Genomic DNA, 23,865 nt, shown 5'->3' with positions numbered 1-23,865 from the left:
CTAGGAAACTAAATACAACTGAAGTGCAATAGCTCTCTAGTCAGAACTCCCCTGGTTAGGCCCACACTGCACAAATTATATGTAGAAATAATGAGGCAGGCTCTAAATGACCTCATTCAGGTACAGAATTGTTAGGAGTAGACTTCTCCAGGCAAATTAGTTATGATAACAAGATTGTTACATTTGGGCTGGACTACCCTCAGTATGCTCATTAGTTTGTTTACAGGCAATTGGCTCTGGTACCTGCATGCAGGACACGACGAGTTCTGTTTTGAAGGCATCCATATACTCTCTGTCTCTCTGTTTACTAAGCTGGCTTTTATGAATGCAATTCACAGATGTCTAACTTTATATATATGAAGGTCACAAGGTTATCTTAAGGCTGTGGATTCAGTCCCAGGATCCAGGCACCTAACAGTGGCATTACAGAACTTGTGTATTTATCTGGATCTAGCCATTACCGGTTTCTTCAAAATCATAGGAAGCCTGCATGAACTTAGATCTCTGAATCTCCATCTCTCTTTAGACATGACTGGATACTACTTCATCATGTTAACCTGTCACTACAGGTGAGATTTCTTCCTGACCATGATTTCTGATACCAATATAGTTCTGTATGTATTAAACAGTAAAGTAACATCCAGTTTCTTTCTATGATATATTTTTTCAAATCTGATCTTTCAAATCAACCTATAGAAAGCTATATTATTTGCTTCCAGGAGAGACCAATGTGTAGATGAAAGTCACATTTCTCCTCTCACCTTGAGAACAAGGAGGACTGTTTTGCCGGTTCCTGTCAAAGCACTGGCCACTTGCAGTATTCCCAAAACAACAGCTGGACAGGTTATGCCTCCAACCATGACTCTCCCTTAAGCTATGCAGAACTTATTCATCAGTCAGTACCTTCTATTAGTAGTTTGTAGAGGTGAATATGTATGAAACTGGTGATGGCAAATAGAACATTTGACATTCACTGGGCATAATTATCATATCCTCCTAACTGCTAAGCTTGCTGAGAACTGTCCAATACCCTGATCCTTCTCCTTCTACTAGCAAAAGTGAGACTTAGAGGAACACTGAAGTTTGGGGGTTGGGTTTTTTTTTTCCTTAAGACTTATATTAATGTTAAAATGGAAGCTAAATATGTGCCCTAGACTTAACGAACTGTTGACCTGTAGTAAGGGAATCTGTATGAAGACATACAGGACACCCATCTCAACTCTGTTTTGATTCTCTCGTAATTGCATGCCATAGTTTGTTCTTCACTCATTTTAATTCATTGTGGGAGCATGACGCTGAATAACAGAAACAGGCCACTGAAGTAGCAGTATTAGAAAATGATTGCTAATTGTACAGGACAGAAAAGTTTCTTTAATAAACCCTTAATATGTCATATATAGAAGACAAGATGGCACAACTTCTCTATCACTTCTTTACATGTCCATAACATATAAATGATCATAATGTACATATAAAATGTTTTAAAAACACTGTTTTGAGAGCCACATGTATCAACTGAATGAGTTAACTATCATGAGTTGAAGGGTTCCTGCACTTCCCTCTTAGGCTTTCCTATATTTTTCTGTTTATTTGACTTTAACTGTATGTTAACAAAGCTTGAACTTTGCTTTTCGATAATGGAAGAAAAAAAAAGAGTTAGAAAACAGGTTCACAATCCTTTAACGTCTATATTCCTGTCCTAATTCTGGGTTAATTCCATAGGGTCATCTCATCTCTTCACCCACATTTTTCCCTGGAAGAATCATAAAGATGTTTTCCTCTTGCATCCCCTACTTTATCACTTTTACTAGACTGCTTTTGAAACTTTCTTGTCTAGTAATGCTAATTCCTGTGTGTGTTATCATTAAAGTGAATGTCCATGGCCCTTGACATGGCTCAATATAGGAATCTGTATTCTTCGTCTGTGCAACTGATTGATGACTATGTCTGTAGTTTTCATTATGGAATGAACAAACACAATTAATTTCTCCGTTTTTTTTTTCTTCTATGGTCTTTTCATTACTCAATACATGACCAGTAATTTTGCTGCTGACTTCCCTAGAGCACTTTATAGGGTTTCCTCCCTCAATCTTGTTGAAGGCATGCATCTGAGGATATGAAATTTAAGAGTTTGGGAATTGTAGAATTTTCTGTAAGGTAGCATTGTAACAAGCTATGTTTGCCAATGAAGAGTTACTCCCAGTCTGTTGGCAATGTGTTGTTATTAGATTTTAATTACATTTTAATGATCTGCATGTGCCCCAAATTCTAGGCAATGTGTTTATAGTAAGCATATAGATAAATAATTATTATCGATTTAAACTTCCTTGACATAGAGGTCTAGGTTTTCTCTTCCCCCCCCCTCCCGCCCCAATAATTGGAAAAGTAATAAATGAGCAGAAATGCATTACTTGTCCAACTGTAGTAAATTCTCCCAAGGAACTTGTAATTTGGTATTTTTTTAAAAAATTTTTTTCAAATGTTATCACTGTTGATAAATCATCCCCATCCCCTTAAAGACATTAATAATTCTTTCAAAAAATATGCTAAGCTACACTAGAAACTGAAAGTTTAATGTCCCCAGACCCACTGGGTCACTCACTGGAGCTGTTCTTCCCCTCAGGGACTATGAAAATTTAGTGAGAGAAAGCTGGTTGACCTTGGCCAATTAAGGCAGCGTGCAACGTTGGATGAAGGGCAGCCCTGACAGGGCTCTGCTTAAGGGACATGTGCTGTAGTTTCACAGCCACACTATTGTCAACAAATATTACCCCAGCTGCCAGTTCAGGAGAATCAAAGTGAAAGGAGATGCCAAGAGAAGAGGGAGGAAGCATGGGAGATTAATTAATTTAAAAAATGCATTGAGTATGTTGGCCCTCAGGCTTGTGCTCCATTGCCTTTCAGGCACCAGCCGTATCTGGCTATTTCTCTACAGCTTGACAAATGGGACAATAATGATGAAAAGTTTCTGTAGTGGGCAAGCTCCTCTTCCTTAGAGACAAGTTACTGTTACTGAGATGTCCCAACAAATTAGACATAACTATCAGGAACCCCTCAGTCTAGTGATTAAACAAGACAGCATTGCCCTGCAAGGTTTAACAGAAATGTATGTTCATGGTATCACAACCACATTTCTGCAACTAGCATTGTAAATGTACAAATTAAAGTAGGAAACGGTGTTGCAAAAGCTTTTTCTGTGGCACAAGCTATATATCTACTAAAATAGCAGAAGCCCAACATTAATAGATTTAAGATTGCAGTAACACACAGCAGTTACAGTCACAGAGGTACAGGGCTCTCACAAAATTGACCCTCTCATAATAACCTTCCTATTAGGATCTATTCACTATTTAGTTCTGATGTTTTACTAAGCTGGTGTCTGGTACAATACCATTTTACAAATATGTCAGTTAGTTAGTTAAATGTCAGAAAGCCATTAAAATAGAAAATTCCTGATTAATCCCAATTACCTCTCCACTTCATATCAAGGAAAAGAATAGAGTGAGAGTGCACGTGTTAATCAATGTAACTGAGGAGAAGAAGCCAGAAATACGATGTTGATCAGACAGCTGAAACAAGAGGAAACATAAGAAGGAGGACGAGATGAGAAATGATTCATTTCTAAGGGTCTGGAGTCTAGCCTTTTCTCTTCATTACCATTGTGGGGAAATCTTAAAGGATTGAAAAAAGGATGAAAACAATGGAGTTTTCAGAAAATGCAAGTCTTCCCAAACTAGGCATGATTAAATGAATTCAACGGTGATTCTGGTAGAGATGACTACTGAAGATGTTAGGAGGTCAGTCTTGATTGAGAAGGAGAAAACTTTGGACTGAACGATCTGAGTTTTATAAGATGCCATTAACAAGTTTCCCTATATAATAAAGTCAGTTATCCCTTATTTTGTAAGTACGATATGAAAGTGAACATACAACCATTTGAGGTGATACAATGCTTAATGAGACATAAATTTTCATATAGCCTTATTTAATCAGTTCAGGAAGATTGTTCCAAATAAATGAAGTGATATGAAAACAATTCTAGTTGGGATATCTAGTTTTCATTTTTCTTTTCCTAAGGTGAAACTAGAAACTGTTTTGAAATATATATCTGGGTGTATTTATGTTCTTTTTTCCTACCCAATACAATTGTAACTGGCATCAAGGTAGTTATAACTTAACAGTAAATACATTAAAGGCAATTGCTTGGATTTTTCAAGGAGAAAATGACTGAATAGATATAAGCATAATATCATAGAGTTCAGACAAAAATCTGAATGATTACAGCCAAATCTAAACCCTGTGCAGCAGCACATGTGCATCGTTTAACTTCTGACAACAAAAGAAGTTTTCCAGAGCAATAACAGTGGAAAAGTGACTTCTTTTTGATCACGCCATCTTTTTAACAATGTAATAATTAATACCACACTTAATTCTGATAATTTCATTGCTCACTTCTGTCTCCCGTGTTCTCATGCTATGTTCCAATATTGTTAAAATCATTGTTGATGACTTCATTACACAGCTAATACAATTCCTGTTGCGTTGATGTTATTACCCTAGAGCAGAGAATCTGTAACTGGAAAATTTCACTTCATTTGTTGGTTTATTGAAGCGTTAATTTTCATGGTATTTTCCTCTTTCAATAATTAAGAAAGTCTTTCAGAGACTACAGGGATAAAAATTCAGAAAGAAGAAGGGAGAATGGAAAGAAGGATATAGATAATACTGATGAAGGGTTTGTCTCAGTTTGCCTTTTCCTGCAGTACCACAAGGTCCTTTAGGAGTTTAGCAAACTTCCATATAGTTTCAATCCTGAAGAGTTTATTTTCAGATCTGCCAAATGCAACATGGAAGGAAGGAGGACTATCCATTTTACAGAGGATAACAGAGGATGATCGAGAGAGAAAATTTCAAGAATAGACTAAAATTGCACTGATTTACAGTCCAGATCTTGTGACTTTACAACATCAAGCTTCATCCCTAAAAGGAAAAAGGCTTTGAAAAACATAATTAGTCTTCTGAAAACTATGCACGTACGCAGCACAGGAGGGAGCAGAATTGCCTGTTGTTTGCATTACTTTAGTAATGATATTTCTTTTAGAAAAAAAATTAGGGAGTGTTGGACAAATATCTTCTTTTTCCATGTGATATGTATATATGCTATTGCTAAGGGGTTGAGGAGAGATTATAATCATGGGACACTGACCTAGGCTGAAAGGAAGACAACAGAAGGCTATGTATTATCTCTAAATAATAATTATGTGACAAGCAAAAGATGGATGGAAGCAGTTCACTGGATTTCCAGTAGTGCAGAACAATGTGCACAGGGACTCAGCAGTTTATTGTCTGTATGTAGAAACGGGTAAGAGTTACAGTTTCTACATTGTTAAATTTTAAATGATTGATTGTTGCTGAAGTTATTTGTAGGGATTTATTTGTACAACATGGTTGAACAGCATTATCAGCATTCTAGGGCAGTTTGCTAATGTGACACGTGTCTTCCTCTTCATCTGCACTTTGAGTTATTTTTTAATTAAGGTGAAAAAAATAATCTGTCACTGTCATTCTTAACACTTAAAAATTGTCTTTTGGGGACTATAAATTTGGTTTTATGTTATTCTCTGAAACATATGTTCACGTGTTCCATTGTGTTCAGAAAGATGTAATGGAGGATCCATTCCTTGCTACATTTAAGGCTAGAAAATATACCAAGAAGGACCTAAGCAGTAAAGCTTGAGCATCTGGGGGATTATGTGATTTATACTGCTAATTTTTTTTTTAACATTTGAAAATCAAATTCAGAGGGAGGATGAGGGGGTAGCTACCCACCTCTGATGTTCATCTACACAGTTGCTAAGGATTCATTGACTATAACTTTTTTTTATGTGTTTTGACATTTCTTGTAGATGTACAAAGAGCTGATGAGGAGAGGAAAGCATATTAAAAATGAAAAGAATTATATATTAATGGAGATTTCACTTTGACTATGGCCTGATTCATGACTGCTGGGAAGTCACTTTCTTCCAGTTTTCCCATGTAAAAGTGATGATAATGGTACTGCCCTTGATTTGAGATCTCAGGATAATAAATACCATAGGAGCAAAGGAGCAGGCCCAAGGAAGATTCATCAATCATATCGTGCCATGGCCATGGTGGAATTCACCAAACACTGACCTGCAGATAGACCCAGCAAAAGCCTTTAAATTTATATTAAAACACCTAACACCAAGAGAATAAAAAACAGAGAGGCAGTGGGGTGTATCTTAAGTTCAATATGTGCAGCCATACAAAGGCGACTCTAGGACTCCAAATACTCAGTTTTTGCCAATACAATTCCTATGACAACAACTGCATGTAAAGAGTGGTGAAGGTTGTTAGAAAAGTATTTAGAAAATATATGTTAGAAAAGGCTCTTTTGAACTATAAACTAGAACTATAGTAACCTTTTATTTTCATTTCTACACCCAGAAGCCTGAAATTAAATCTTGTTAAATAAATCTTTGCGCTATTATTAATCTTTCCTGGCATTAGGAATCAAGGTGAATGAGCGGTAAAGTGACAAATTTAAGTTGTTTTCTTTCTTAGAAGTACAAAAAGCCAAACTGAAACATACTTATAAACTCCTTGAGAGACTGATACTCTGATAACTGGAATACTAGTAAGTATTTTTAGCCAAATAGCAGAATTTGCTTAACAGAGCTTCTGTTGCTAAATGATGAGTAGAGGAACGCTAGGGATACAGAGATTTTGCATCTCTCAGCTGAAAAAGAGATAATGTCACTCTTGCACTTGACACAGTGATACTCCACAAATCTGGATTATCATCATCCTGTCATTATTTTGGGTTTTTTTTGTTTTGATGAATGTCCTAGTTATGCCTTCAAAATGCATTCATCTATTGGTGTCGTTGCAGTAGTCATAAAATGAAATTTCCATGTAATGCAGCAGCCCACTTGAGTGCAGGATTCTGGGGTTCACTGCAGGTAACACTAATCTGAAGTATGACTTTTCATTGTGCTCACCCCTGCAGCAGACTTAGCTAAGAAGAAGCAGACTGTGCCAGAGTAATTATCACACCAGTGCCATTAAAATGTAGAGAAAATCAAGTATCATAGCATGATCAGAGAACAAGGGAGATTTAAAGTGTGAAAAAGAAAAAAGGAGGAAAAAAAAATTATTTTAAATTCTGTTGAATGTTTTGCCAGAGAAAACAATTTCTGTATATAAATATTCTATACAGTGATGTGTTTTCCTGAGCATTAAACAATATCCTTGTTATTTTCCAATGCCACACTTTTCATACGAGTACAATAGTTAGTCATTACCACAGAATTCTTGTTCATTCAGGTTATTAAGAAATAATCAACTTGTGTTACTATACATTCAACACATTTCCATCATAAAAAAAGGTTCTAATAATAATAAGCTATCCAAATTAGAGTTTACCAGTGACTTGCCTTGCACATTTGTAACTGCCAAGTTTTATATTTCCTGTAGATCAGTGATTACAACTGCATAAGTTTGTTTTTAACTGTTAAAATGTTCAGCAACAGAGGACAAAGAATTCCAGAACTGATCCTTTTGATCATGCTTTGCAGTCTGTTTTTAATCCTTTCAATGCACAAAAAGTTAGTTTTGAAGTTATTCCAATTCTTGTTAATCAGCATGTGCTTTTATAAAATATGATTTCTAGGTATATTACAGAAACTTTGCTATCATTGTCAATAAAAAGAACAATAAAAATATACTGAGTTAGTTTCACTAGATTTATTTTCTTGCAATATTGTTAATTATATCTCACTTTTTAAATTGGATATTAATCAAGTCTCATATTAGTCACTGAATTATTTCATCTAAGATTGAAGCTGATGAACTTATAATGATGTGGATCTTCCTGATTACCCTTTCTAATGTTGGAACAAAAATATCTCTGATTCTTGTCTTTGGAAATTACTAATCATAGAATCATAGAATAATTTATGTTGGAGAATACCCTCAAGATCATCAAGTCCAAGTCCCTAAGCACCACATCTACACGTCTTCTAAATACCTCCAGTCACCATCCCTGGAGGTATTTAAAAGACGTGTAGATGAGGCCCTTAGGGACATGGTGTAGTGGGCATGGTGTGTTGGGTTGACGGTTGGACACGATGATCTTAGAGGTCTTTTCCAACCTGTATGATTCTATGATTCTACCTCCAGGGATGGTGACTCAACCACTTCCCTGGGCAGCCTGTTCCAATGTTAACCACTCTTTCAGTAAAGAAAATTTTCCTAATATCCAGTCTAAACCTCCCTTGGCACAACTTGAGGCCGTTTCCTCTTACCCTGTCACTTGTTACTTGGGAGAAGAGACCAACACCCACCTCGCTACAACCTCCTTTCAGGTAGTTGTAGAGCGCGATGAGGTCTCCCCTCAGTCTCCTCTTCTCCAGGCTAAACAACCCCAGTTCCCTCAGCCGCTCCTCATAGGACTTGTGCTCCAGGCCCTTCACCAGCTTCCTTGCCCTTCTCTGGACACGCTCCAGCACCTCCATGTCCTTCTTGTAGTGAGGGGCCCAGAACTGAACACAGTATTTGAGGTGCAGCCTCACCAGTGCCGAGTACAGGGGCACGATCACCTCCCTACACCTGCTGGCCATAGATGTTTCAATAGTTCTATAAAGTCAATAGTATTGATTAAAAGAGCTGCAATGCTAATGCTTAAATTCTGAATGAAGTATTACTTATTTAGACTTCAACTTTATTGCTTTTTACCATCCACTTTTTTTCTGCTTTTCACAGAAAATAGCATTATACAGTGACATCTGCATTACTTGGTATGTTAAAAAACATAGATGAGTATCAATAGTAGAGCTGTTAGAATTATTTTATTTGCTTTCAAAAGATTTTTAAAACTTCCTATTTGTAGTTCGTCTGCCTTGTGATCAGAGTTTTCTCTTCCCAGTGTTTTTCTTCCTTAAAAAACTTCTTTCGGTCCTAACCACAAATTTGTTTCCACCATCAGCTTTTTTTCCATAGATTTACGTTATTTTCACATTTTCTTTACTTACATAAGACAACAATATATATTGATAAAATGGCCTTAAATTCTGAAATAATAGCATGTCTAAATATTCCTTTACATGAAAAGGTTACTGAGAATATGGTATCTCAAAAATTATTTCAAAACATGTCAAGAAAATCAAATGTCATTTTGTGTGTGTTTTTTTTTTTTTAATAAAGGAGGGCCCATAATCAGGCTGAGTTTGAGTTCTGCAAAGTTACTGTGACATAATATTAAACACTGAATTTTTAGGCAATAAGATGATAATGAGTGTTAAGAAAGAGCCAATACAGATTTGTCAAGAACAAATCATATAAAATTTAATTTTTTTTCTTTGAAAGTGTGGGTGGCCTAGTGGAAAGAAAGGCATATTTAGCATTTGTGAATGCTGTGCAGAGCACAGAATAAGAATCCAAAAGGATCAGTACATTGGAGAAATGGCTTGCAATTAATAATGCAAAATTCAGCAAAATGCACTAAACTTACCAAGGATCAAATTTACAGGTAGAATAAATAGAAATAAGTGATTAAACAGCCTTCTTCCTTAGAAAAATACTGCTATTACAGAAAATGGAATACTTAGTAGAACAGAAAATTGCATACTTCAATTCTAAGACATACTAAGAAAACTGATACCTATAGAGTACGTGAAACACTTATTCCAATTATCAGTAGTGTTAACGTCTCAAATAGAATACCATGTCCAGTTTTGGGTCCTACATTATAAGATGTAGAAAAGCAATAGAGATGACAACAATAAAACTAAGTAGAGGGTTCAAAACCATGACTTTTAAGGAAAAGTTGAAGAGATTTGGTTGATCTAGCCTCAAGAACAGAAGCCTGATACAGACGAGGATAATGGTCTTCCATTGTAGCTGTAAAAGTTTAATATGGGTCATCAGTAAAGTGTTTTCAATACTTTCAATATGGTAAGTTGAATAAGTAATAAATGGTATTACAAAAAAAAGGAAATATACACAAATATTAAGGAAAATTGTCTCGTTATTAACTGATCAATGAAATAGGTTATTCTGAAGATCTAAATTTAGGAATTTAACTCCCTGGACATTTTTAAAGACTGGACTGATAGTATCTGATCTTGTCTGAGGGCTAAAGAAGAGCCTGAAGGACATGTGTTCTTGAGTTCCTTTTGATCACAATATTTTGATTCTTTCTGGAAAAGATTTTTTTTTTTTAATATGAAAATCATGCCAATGACAATCAAATACACATAATAATCTAGCATCCTTTCCTAGAAGCCATATTTTTGTTGTATGCTATGTGGTCTCTTTAAAGAGCATATGTATGAGAAAAAGATTTCATTGGTCTTTACACATTTCAATGACTGGCTACATTTCATACATGTCAAAAGTACAAATGAGACTATATTGGCTATGTACACTGGTAATGAGAATATAATATTTGTATCCTGCAATACAAGGTCAGTCCTGACAGTACACTTACCTTTTCTACCATAGTTATAGTTAGTGGCTGTGTGAATAGTTATAAGAAAGAAAATATCTGAAGATTTGTCACTGTAATTAAATCTGAACAAAGACAAATATGTGATAGGTAGAATTGTGTTTCAGGTAAGCAAGCAGTAGATACAGACCACCCAGATCAGAAAAGAAGCAATTTCATTGCTAGCTGATAAGTCAACAATATCTGTGTGCTGTATGTGGGTGCATTACAATGCAACAAATAAATTACCTTGATTAAATATTTTCTTGGAGGATTAATGAGCACTGATAATAAGCCACAGCAGCACAAAGAAATGCACCATTATTTTTCTGGTTCTGGTGGGAGGCTGGAGGAACAACCTGTTGTTATCACTCATCTTTGCTAAAAAGAAGCCTTCCCCCTTCTGAATATGAAATGTTCCCCACTGTTAGAGAGTGCTGCATATTGCACGCTTATTCTGTGGTTGGTACACAGAATATCCAAACAGCAAGTGTAATGATAAAGGTTAAAACTGGGCTTGAGATAAAATAAAGTTTCCTATTTTTATCAGGGGAGATTTAGGCATATATTTTTCCTGATACTTTATTTTGTTTAAATGAAATATTTCTGAATGGTAAAGCAAAGCCACCATGCAAATTTCATGGTTTATAGGTATGTATAGTAAATTCAGCCTGTAATCTTGAGTGCACTTTTTGCTGCTTTTTTTATCAATTAAAAAAAAAAAAGGAGCAGCAACTCCTCCAGAGTTGCTAAAACTCCCAGATTATCTCAGATTTTGGCTGCCATCAGACATCAGTCCCATTTATTCATCAAGTACTGCCATCTTGTGGAATTGGGGTAATCAGAGGAAATCCTAAATAGATGAAGAGAAACATATTTTCCCAACAGGATACTGCAGGAGATGAAGTACTATATCTCCCACTGCATCACAGAAAGAAGACACAAAACAGACTTATTTCTTGTACAAACACTGTAACTCCACAGAAGTGCAATTATGGGGTGCGTGTTTGCATGCTTTGCCCTTGAAGATGCAATATTTAAACATTGTATGGACTGTACATTTAGGTTTTAGGTGGCCTTTGTGGAGTCTGAATGGCGACTTTCTTGTTACATCTTCACTTGCCACCCGATATACCACTTAGCTGACAGGACTAATGACAAGGCTGTCCAGAAACTGCATGTTAAAAGGATGAAACAAGCAATTTCTCAGGAGAAAAGCCTTGAAGCAAATCTTCAGGCACTAACACACACAGGAGTGAATATGTGGTGTTATCTGAATGCCTCCAGCACAGCTCTCGTTCCAATACTTAAAGGGTTATTTCTTACTGATCCATGATGACAGAAAGACTTTTGCATTACCATAGTACTGACATTTTCTGCATCAGAATGATATCTCCAAAAGCACAATACAGCACTAACATAAATGCTGATATGTCAGTATTCTAGCTTCATCCATTATGGGAAGTACGTCGTGTTGTGATAGTTTAGGAATTAGTATTGTGAAACGGAGAAAATAGATCTACAAAGATCATTTAAGAAATTACAGTAAACAAAATTTCACACCATAAATTCCTTTTGGCAGGAGATAGATGCTCTCTTCTCACTACTTTATCACCAAGTGACCCAGATATTCACCTACATAGCCCATTAAAAAGTACTTAATAAAACACAGAAACAAATCGGACATTTGGAAGGCTTTCCAAATGACCTTCAGAAAACAGATACAAAACTGCTTAGAGACATTTTTCTGTAAACAAGGCTGGTCATTCATAAAAGGAAATACCGATTTTGCATTACCAAAATGACTTAAATAATTTTCACACCAAGACTTTGCATATAACAGAACTTACCAGCAGAATAGTTCTCCAGCCCAAGCCATAGGAGAATGTCAATTTACAACTGCCTCTATAATTCATAATTTCTCTGTCTTTTTACTCTCTGTTTCCGTTTGTGTTGATGAATAATAGCTACGTAAAAGTTTATTTTGTGTTGACAGTCAACTGTAATTTCCAGGAAGGGCTTTGCATCATCTTTGTGGTTTTGGCATAGGTGTCACATTAAAAATAAAAAAGATGGGCATAAAAATAAAAAATAAGCTCAGAATATATTCTGTAAAAATACTCTGAACTTCTGTATACTGCAGTATTCACAGTTTCCTATTTTCACTTAAACTCTTTTCCCTGTTGAAAGCAAACTGAGTACAGCATGGAGAAACCATTTGCTCAGTCTTTTCTCAAAAGGAGATGACTTCAGAATGCTTATATCTAGGCTTCCTGATTTTACAGCTGTAGCTTGGTTTATTTAGATTTTGGTGGCACACTGACTTTTACCTTTAAAATCTCTTGAAGCTCATCATTATTTACCTGTCAGGCTTGAGATGCATCTCTGGAGTTTAGTATCCTACTAAAAAGTTAATACAATGACACTTGTCCTTTGTGCTTAGCCAAATGACACTGGTTCTAAAATCTTTTAACCTAAACCATTATAGGAAAATACAGGCCTGAAGTTCACTAACAACTGCAGTGAGCTGTGTACAAATAGGCCTAGTGTCATCTGTTTGGTCTTAGGCTTCTTGTTCTGAAATTCAAAAAGTTCACTCAGCACTTTACCATTTTCTATGAGTGGGATTTCAGATAATATTTAAACGTAAACCTCTTTTCTTGTAGTTTACATGTGCTCCTGTGCTGAACTGCTGTGGGACTTGTGGCATGTAACTATATTCACTATTGTTTTAAAATATTTTACTGTGCATGTACTATAGATGACAGCCTTGTCTATAGATAGACAGCAATGCTTTAAATGTCGATTCTCCATCATGCTCTCTTTATTAGTTATTTTTATACGTGATTGCAATCATTTGAGTATTCTTTTATACATGATACTGCAAGAAGAAAAAAAAACAAAACAAAAGAAAACAAAACCCCAGGTTTTGTACTTGGACAGCCTTCATATGCAATTCTGTGATTTAAAAACCCTAAATTTTAATTTTGCTGGCATACAAACTGGGAACATTCAGAGCCCCAGAATATGAACACCAATGCGTGTTTCATCCTCTACCATGGCTGCAAATTTAGAAGTGTGAGACCTTTGTACAATGGATCAGTGTCAAGGTACACCCATTTTCCCATAATTGCAGTCATTCTCTTAACACCCTTTTGTAAAAGCACTTCTGCAAGATCATTCATCTATTTCTGTCAGCTAAAAACTGTTGGGTCCCCAGATCCCAAGCCAGCTGTGGTTGTTTCTGACTGTTCTGCATAGCATGCATTGGAAATTGCAGAGTTTCCCTGAGATATTTCCACTGAAGCCTATGCATACTCTATGGACATAGCCCTCAAAATTATATTTAAGAATCTGCTGAGATCATTAACCAGGTCTAATAGGAAAGAAACTTCATAAAGTGTGTAAGGGGCTTTTCACCTTCAAAGAAGGTTCAGAATTCCAGATCAATTCCAGATCTGAGCATTCAGGTGTAAAGTCTTTAGGTATTTGAAAGTGTATTCCCAGGGTTTTGCTTTTTAGAAATGAAAAATGGGAGTAATTCCTTCAACGTCAATAGGCTGACAATGACCAAGAAGTAAACTGTTAGCACTTTTGTCTGTGCTTTGGAGTTCGGGCTCCTGGCTGGAATACAGATGCTGTAAGTATGCACAAATAAAAGCATTAACTGCAGCTCAATAGCATAAATGATTTGAGTTTTAGATTTGGCAGAAGTTCTGTTACTTTTTTCTCAGTACCCGACCCCAGTACCCATTCATCCATCACTCCATTTTTAACAGCAAAAATCATTTAAAAGGTGACAAAATGACAGTATCCCCCCCAAATTCAGCACCAACAAAGACTAAGTACTCTATTTCCTTAGAGGCACCAATATTTATTGCCTGAAATCCGTTCCTTAGGAGTAGTTCTAATTAACTTAGAATTAACTGTGTGTGTTTTTAGGGTACAAATGGGGAAAATTCTATTCTACATGAACCACCAATGAAGCCACAATGATGACTACTTTACATTTGGTTTCAACTACTTTTAAGCCAGAGCAATTAGTAAGACTGATTGCTTTCCATTTGAATTGGTAACAGGTGTCTTCAATTAAAGCCTATGCATTTTCCTTGAACTTGTATGTTCATCATCACTTCGTAGAATTTTATGCTGCCATGAATCATTTCTGCCAGATAAGATATCACAGCAAAATGTGGCAATGAAATTTTCAGAGGGAAATATTTTGGGCTAATTAGTATTTTGCCTGAAACATAACAGAAGAGGAGGGAAATTTTGAACGCTCGGAGAGCCCTCTGTAAGTCCTGAACTCCTCAGGGTCCTGTGTAACCACTCAGAATTACAATTAGATCTGAAAAAGGTTTCAAGCAAAACATCAATATGTGCAGCTTAATTCCCTGTTTTGGAGAATTCTTCCCCTACTGACAGGTATATTCTCTTCAGTCCTTTAAAATAGCATTTTTGTACTAATACCATTGCTTTTTCATAACAAAATTTTCATCTGACTTCAAAACTATACAGAACTTCTTCAAAATTAATCCAGAACATCCTGCATCTCTACATCACTGCTTGCACTGTTGGCTTATATTGGTTAAAAAACTAGTCATTAAGTTTTTCCGTTCCTTTCTGACTACCGTGTCAGGGAATGGTACAACACAGGGATAGAAAGGACAGATCAGTTGGAATTTCTAATGCCTTCTATACAGTTCAATTCAAATTGCACACCTGGCTGTGGCATATATTTAGGTAGGATGCTAATGTGTTTCACACTTCTTGTACCATGAAGAGCTACACAGTTCCTCTCCCATCATTAGCAGAAAAGCACACAGAAAAATTTGAATTTTGATGCATTTCTTCTCACCCCTCTGTCCCAGCTAACTTTGTCAAGAAAACATTTTGACTGTAGTGGGGATAAAAGTATGAGAGAACCAGACTGACATACGTGCAATTACTGTCTTCATATGCTGCTGAAGCTGAGAGTAGTCACCTAAGAAATTTGAGTCTAAAAACCTGGAACTTGCTATACTAATGGAGCAGTTTGCATCTTGGAGCAGTAGCAGAGATTTTATATACCTGAACTAGCTTTGGCTTTTCTGATTTTGGAGTCAGTTATTTAAAGTCTGTCATGGGGGAAGATTATAGAAGAAATTGTCTTACAGTTAATGTGCCAGTTTAAGTAGTGAAGAATATTTTTTTAAAGTGTGAAGACAAAATGAAGCAGTGGAAGATAGGATTGAAAGGAGAACAACATGTAAAAAAAGTATACATAAAGTTAAGGCTTTAAAGTCTCAGTTGGTGGAACTCCACATGAATAATTCTCTGCAAGGAGTTCCCTGCTAAATCGGAATCTCATTTTCTTTACTGAAACTTCTAATGCAGAGACATTAATGCATCTAAGTTTTTAATAAGTCATGATATAATCTCATACAGAATATATAATCTCATACAGAATAATAGGAAATAATCTTTTTTCTCAACCAATTATTATGATTATAAAGGGAAAAGTATATACTTTTCAGGTGAACATAGTGATTTGTGGGATAAAAATGTGAACCAAGGCACTGGCTTTAATTACCTTTTTTAAAAATCACTTTGATTAGTCTTTGATCCATCAGATTATGAGGCAAAGCAATTGGTAGCTTTGGTTTGAGGAATTATTCATTGATCATAGGGATTTAAGCTGCATATAGGAAGGGTTCTGAGATTCTTCAGTGAAGCAGATGTAGAAGGAGGTAGAAGTGTAGTGTGGTAATACTACCTGCAAGGTAGGTTGAACAGTTACTAGGATCTGTTGATTTTAAAAACAGATGTTCAGAATTAAAAACTGTTTATACACACAAATGGTAAAGTCATCCCTAGCTCTGTAGGATGCATCTTGCTATAATAGTTCACTGAAATTTTGAACAAGTAGAGAAAAGAATGCTGTATATATTATTTCTGGCTTGACCTGAAAGATTAGAAAAGGGAATTATCTAATATTTTATAGGTGATTTTTGGGCCTGTTGAATAATTTAATTCATTTTCTTGAACTAAATCTGTCCAGTGCATTCAGTGCTTATGTTGTTTCCAAAATTCCAAGGAGAGAAAAAAATTCTTCTCTTCAGTTCTAAAACAAACAAAAAACCAAAAAGTTTAAAAGCATTCAGCTTTTCTTTTTTTCTAGATTATTTAAATAAAGGTAATGAACATTTATTGAGTGTAACCATTAACATTGCACAATATCGTTTCCATAATTGCCTTCTCTTATTTCTTCTATTTTCTTTCAGAGATCATCTATAGCTGGGTATTTAATGAATTCCCATCTTTTGTGGCAGAAGATAGCAGACGCTTCATCTCTCAGGAGACAGGCAATCTCTACATCTCCAAGGTGCAAACATCTGATGTTGGCAGCTATATATGCCTGGTAAAAAACACAGTGACAAATGCCAGAGTTTTGAGTCCTCCTACACCTCTGACACTGAGAAACGATGGTAAGAAAGGCATTATTTCTGGGCACCACATGGAAGCAAAAATACTAAGCCAAAAATACTCTAGTTAATTTAAGAACCATGATTTTATTGTTTTTCAATATATGCATGCATTTACTTCGGCAATCACCAAAGGAAAGTTATTCAAGGAGACAGCTTCTTTTAAAACATCACACAGTTGTGAGAATATTTAGACCTCCGAAGGCTGAGGTGCAATCTGACACCTCCTGATGTATTTTGTTTAGAACAGTTACTCCTTCTTGCTATTCTGGTGCTCTGTCACTGACAGAAAGCAGCAAATCTCCTTTCTCAGTAATGTCTGTTTCTTTAGGGCTTAATTCAGTTGCCTCAATGCAACTGGCCACTGCCACACTGAGATACCCTCAGGCATCTGAGACATCCACAGGGGACTGGCAAATATCACATAGGGCATACAGACCAGCAGCAGGGTGCCAGGAGATATGCATTCGTGCATCGCAGATTACACAAGGCACACATGGTTAAACAACTGAACAGACGTCCTATTGCTTAAAACTTTACCTGTTGCTGTACTAAAGAGCTGTAACACTTCCAGGCTCCAATTCAATGCACTGATTAAGTACCACCACGAACACTACAATAGCTTTGATTGCAATGATAGTTAGTTACGTAGGTAGTTTTGAATTTCATCAAGGCATATAACTGCAGTATTTTTCTGTAAATAATTACCTAAATCTTATTATCAAAAAGTGGCTTAGGACTTTTTCCCAAAAATCAAAAGAAAACACTTTCCAATAATATTTCTTGTGGAGTAGTATGACATTTCAATATAAATGATATGTAACTCTGATTCTGTTGGAATATCTGCCTATAGAGACAACTGTGTTATTTGCTCTTTTGCAGCAAAAAAGATTCATATTTATTACATTATAATTGCTTTTTGTTTTGTTTTCTGTCAAAATAATGTTATTTTTGAGAATAATATTTAATGATTCTATAAGTGCATATATTTTCCTTTTTTCCAAGATATTCCACATGTAATGATGCTTTCTAGTTCTTCAGAAATACATTTCAGCAATTCAGCATATGTGAATCCATACTTAGATAAATCAGAGAGAGAGAAAGAGAGAGAGAGAAAGAGATTCTGAGGCTTTTGTCTTGCTTATAGCTTTTTCTAGAACTGACTAGTCCTGTGTTGTAGAAGCATTACAAAAGCTGGTCTTAAACACAGATGACATAGTTTAACAGAGTAAGTAAAAAATGCATTCACAGATTAGAATGGAATTAAGTTAATGTTTATTCATCGTAACAAGTTGAAATTTCTGTCTGCACAGCATACAGCCTCTGCAACAAAAAGCTGCATGTGTTACTGTATCATTTCCTATTTTCTTTTGCTGGGTTAGTACCTATGTTAATTATTGCATTGCAGGTATTTAGTTTTATTGAATTAACATAGCAGACCTGATCTTTTCAATATCAACCTTTGAAAATTAAAAACCCCAAATATTGACTGTCTTTTTAATCTGTTTGAATTAGATATAGAGAAAAAATGATAGAATTTTATTGTCATATTTATTATTCATATCTTGCTCTATTGTTTCTTTATGACATTTCTTCATGCTTTTATTGGGTTCCAGTTTTGTGCAGAAATTCAACAGATTAATTGTCCATATTGTACTAACAGTATATAGGCACCCAATACAGTATAAGAAATTGAGAGAGTAAATAAAGATAAATGCAGCAGTCTACATCACTGAGCTAAGAAACAAAATCTGTGAAGAAAAACTGCGCAGATTTTCTTAAATGTCAGGTGGGTAGTGTATACCAGCCTCAAGCAAATTTGTGTTTCATGGCTGGCTGACATACAACTGTGATAATCCAAACTTCTGAACTGTGCTGGAGTATTGGGGAGGCATTTGCACATAGATGAACTGCTCCTCAACAATTTCCCAATTCATTTTTTCACAGGCATGAATTTCTACCAGGTTTCCATGCCTTCATTTTTATCTGTTGGGATTTCTGAAAAGCCCGTTTATTTTAGTGGAGTTCTTTAGTATTTCTTAGTAAATTGCTTGCTTTTCTATATGACTGAGCAAGTTTCTCAGTGAAGAGACCCAGACTTTCTACCTAACGTTGCAATCTCCATAAACCTACTTTGAAAAAATATTCAGGAAAATTCTGGTTGCTAAATCATATTTATTATTTAGGACATCTGCTTTGTTCTACCTCCTCCACAGGATGCAGTAATATGGACCTTTTAAAAACTATCTGGGTTCACAATTAAAATATTCCATTAATGGTACTGTACTTTTTCTTTTTGATAGAAATTGCTTTAGGTTATATTGACTTGTCCATTGACAAATATTAAAGAGTGAAGACTCCAAAATATGGGATAATATAGATGCTGAAAAGAGGTGCTCATTAGAGCTAAAGAAAATTAGAGTAATTTGTGGAGAAACAAACAACTGAGGATGGACTCTAATAAGGAAGTGAGAAATTAAGAATGGCATTAAAACATCTAAGTACCTGAAAATTAACTTGACACTATGTTGCTGAGTTCTGTTATATGATTTTGAATATGCCTTTTTAAGCTTTTTGATTATAAAATGAATTGAATCACTTTCAACTTTTCAAATATTCGCTTAAGTTTAAAAATCATACAGCTTTCTGAGTTCTGGTGTTTGGCATCACAACTGACATTATCCTACTCAGTCAGCACACTTGTCAGAAACAACAGGAAGAGCTTATGGTTTTAAACAGCTTTTACAACTGGCACTATATCAATAGAACAATTTATATAGTCTGTATTCTCTGGACATATGTATCATTAACTCAAAAATATTCTATCATCTTTCTCGGATTTTGATGTATAAACAGTACCTGTACCCAGGGGACTGGACAGCTTGTGACAAAAAACACTCCTATGACAACATTGGTCTCTTTGTCTATGTAGAAGAAATTCAATAACATTAAGGCTTTCTGTCAAACTCTGCAAGAATGTAGGAACTTCCTGGGCTTTTATTAATCTTTTATTTCTTTCGTGATGTGTCTCAAAGGGGAACTTAGCTCCTTGATATTAAGCAAATTAAATAAAAACATCAAGAAATCCTTCAATGGATTCTGAATAAAATGAATACCTCGTTTGTTCAGATGTCCTTGACAATCAGTCATTTCATACAATTCAATTTCACTTCAAGCTGGGTTATAAAAACACTCTAAAATTCTATCTGAGGAGATAAAAATTTTTAACAGGAAAGAAAAATTGTGCACCATTTCATTAACTGCCTTTATAATGCTTTAGAAACTTTGAGGAGTTATTTAATAACGGTTTACCAATAATAAACAGGGTTGTTAAAACGGATCTTTGCAGGCTTGGGTGCTGATTTGGAGCAGTAAATTATCTTGACTAATAAAAACAACAGAAAGCCTCTTCAAATTTAGGAAATAGAAACCTAGGGAGTATAAAACATTTGATGCTTGATAGCATAAAGTGGTTATTTCAAGTTCACACATTTTCATTCCAGTTTTTCTTCCTTTTTTATCTTTTTTATTTATCTTGAAAAGATGTTAACTTTAACATTATTACTGTACAGGAGACAATTAAGTAAATCTTCATTTTATCTCTGTGTAGATACTGTTTAATGGCTTTGCTACAGTGAAATTTCCAGAAGAAAAGAGAACCTGTACAATTTCAGACATCAGAGGATACTGATGTTTCTACTTTGTTCCATTAAAGCAAATTAGTTTATACCTCAACAGAGGTCGATGTGTCTGACCAGACATATTCTCATGTAACTGAATTCAAAACTTGACCTTCAAATTTTCTTTCCATGTGATCATAGTTCTGTGAACTGATTCTTGTCTGTCCTAATTCTATTGATTAATTCTATGTGATTAATAGTCTCACATAATGATAAAACGTATAGTTAGCAAGGTATTAAGGAAGTTCATTTCTACTTTTCCATGATGGAATGTGTTCTGCATGTGCTTATTCAGGTTGAACTCTGGGTTATGCTGTTTGAACATCACTGGGTTATCTAAAGATGTCTTTCTTAAAATTAAGAAAAGTTTGGAAGAAGCCATAATAATTTTCTCGATGGTGGAAATTAAGCAATAAAAAGGGCCAGTATAGGATAGTAAGGTAATAAATAATACATAAAAATAAAGATAGAACAAAATCAACAGTTTCACAGACATAGACTATTTCCATCACTGAAGAATGCTGATAGTGCTTAATTAACTGATAATTAGCATTAAAAATATTTGCTTAAAGATTAACCCTAATGTTTATGATCACAGTTTTGGGGTTTTTTTTTGCTACTTACATTACTAGTTTTGTCTTCTAATGTGTTTATTCATATGGAGCTGAATTCTAGAAGACACAAAGCATACCTAGATTGTACTGGGGGTTGAAAATACTTATCCAGCTGTGACTTAATCTTGCCAGGTTTTCTGGTGTTTCTGACCTTGTAGGCTGTCTCTTTCGTGTGGGTTATATTGCAAGATCATTAACCTACATTTTTAAGTGTCCAGTCACATCTCATATTTGAATTGTGCAAGTCCATAAAAACAATGCAAGACTGGGTGGAAACTGTGGGAACTTGTCCTAGTGCTCCAGGACAGAACTCAAACCTGAAATAATCCTAGTTTGACCTTTTTCAAGCAGAGCCAAACTGTCTGGGCAAAATCAAATTTGATCTCTAGCAGTATACAAAGACTGATAACACTGTCAGAGACATCAAAGTACGCAAGATCTGCTCCGGGGGAAGGCTGATAAAATAGCTATGTCCCTGGACAGCCATTACTCCTGTAGTAAACATGTTGTTTCTCCCCTAAAACTGTAGTGAGATATTTTAATGATGGGTCATTATGAAACTGAAAATAAAAGACTTCCCATAATCTCCACTTTTCTCTAGTAAAAATACATCCTTCATGGGTTACAGGTATTTTGAAGAAACACTTTTTGTCTGTTTCATTCTGGCTTTTGTGCCTAGATCCCACTGCAAGGTTGTAAAAAATAATAGGATGAAAGTCAGGATTAAAAAAACCCACTGTAATCTTATTTTAATTTAAAAAGAAAAGAGAACATATATACAATAGGACGGGGAGGGGGGTGGGTGTTGGTTTTGCTTTTTTTTTGTTTTTCCCCCCGAAATAGTAATGTTTCTTTCCATTTAGAAAATCTGTTACAGTCAGCACCAGTGGTCTTTCCACCTAAAATTCTCAGTGAAAATCTATAAGTAGGAAGTTTTATGGAGGGCTCCTATATAATAACCCTTTACAGAGTGTTTTATAGGGATTGTAGCATGGCTCAAGTGCACTATCAAACAGCACACAAAAGTTCAAAGACACTATTTGTAAAAGATTTAGCCTACAAAAAGTACAGAGAAAACATCCTGGAATGCTCTTTTGACAATATAAAAGGGCTGAGTATTTCAGGAGGAAAACTGGGAAAGGTTTGGAAAAGATTAGGTTCCAGGATTCAATGTAGAAGAACTCCTCTCACACTGTGAAACAATTTGTTTTGAGTTTAGTTTACTCTGAGCTCCGTTAAGATAGCCTCTTTCAAGCAGTTTTAATTGCTAAGTTTTCCCACTAGTTTATAGAAACACTATCTGCTGGAAAAGAAGTTGTTGCTTTTTTTAATTAGCTAAGGTAATTTAAGATTCTAGACATGTATCATCTTGCACATCTTCTGCACTCATGTTTTCTTGTTTTGCTTCTCCTCCTGATGATTTATTAAACTGTTACACAAAGGAAAGAGTTAACCGATCCATATACAGAGTATACAAAGCATAAAATAAATGAACTGGAGAAAAAATGTTCCTTTAAATTCAACTCAGGATTAGGAATGATGTTGCATCGAACTGTAGCTATTAAGATTTCAGACAGAAGTGTGTTGGTAATATTTTAATTAATGGTGACTAAATGAAAATTTGTGCAAATTGATAACAAAAATAACCTTTATCGTTGCGAATGGTTTCAGATTATTAAGAATGGTCATACCTAATGTTATGTATCTTACTGTCTCAGGTTCTTAGGTACAAATTCACAAGTGACTGCTTGCTTTGCAATCATGGAATATAGCATAATGTTCAAATAAGAATGACTTGTTGATTTGATGTTCTTCTCAACATAGTGAAATTTGATTGTGAACAGCAGGAATTTTGCTTGAGGTTAGGACTGCAGTAAGTTTATAATAAGGATGATTTGTTGCTGTTGGGTGTAAAACAATGCGTATTTCAATAGCTGTTGCTAATGGATGAGAAATGTTAGTATTAGTTTGATCTTTCTTATTGAGGAAATAATAGGTACTTGTATTTGTATGGTTATATGAGGAGTCTCAACTGAAAAACATTTCCCATTTAGGAAACGCTTTCCAGTTAATTAGATAACAATGAATATTAGAGCAACACTACTTTGTGTCCTAATTGATCAGAACCAAATGAAAAATTCCTCTCTGGACACTGCAACAATTTTGACACTTTTGGTAACTAACTGGAAAGGGGATATTTTATTTTCATCCTGTAAAATAACAGTGCAGGTTGCAAGAAAAATGGAGCTTAAGGTCATATTTAAAGTACAAACAATTATGATGTCATTTACTATAGGAGAAATTAGGTTCTTCGAGAACTGTGAACATGCCATCAGGAAGATAATTAGAAACCCTGTGAAAATTAGATCCTCCTCCTCATCATTTAGATTAAATAATATTTTCCAGGTTCCTGAATAGCTTTTGTGAGTCTGACCTGGATGAACAGCAGGCAGTTGGAAAGGAGGAACAATAAACTTTGGCCAGTGACGCCTAAAAGAAATCTGCCACAGATTTCTTGTGCCAGGTTCAGCACAATCTCCTCCCCTGTAAAACCAAAATGGAACAAAAAAAGCAATGATAGTTCTTTTGGTATTTTGTTG

General features: G+C 35.3%; 1 protein-coding gene across 1 annotated transcript in view; it reads left to right on the top strand.

Moving 5' to 3' along the window:
- The window catches only part of CNTN5 (contactin 5), a 742,128-nt gene that overhangs the window by 541,791 nt on the left and 176,472 nt on the right, over positions 1 to 23,865 (top strand). The window contains exon 8 of the mRNA XM_075140101.1: positions 16,771 to 16,974. Within this exon, the coding sequence (XP_074996202.1) occupies positions 16,771 to 16,974 (204 nt within the window). The remainder of the gene's footprint in view (positions 1 to 16,770; positions 16,975 to 23,865) is intronic.

Source organism: Calonectris borealis, chromosome 1 (genome assembly GCF_964195595.1).
Source record: "Calonectris borealis chromosome 1, bCalBor7.hap1.2, whole genome shotgun sequence".
In the NCBI taxonomy this organism is placed as follows: domain Eukaryota; kingdom Metazoa; phylum Chordata; class Aves; order Procellariiformes; family Procellariidae; genus Calonectris; species Calonectris borealis.
The sequence above is the reverse complement of the archived record's forward strand: the minus strand, read 5'-3'. Positions and strand labels throughout refer to the sequence as shown.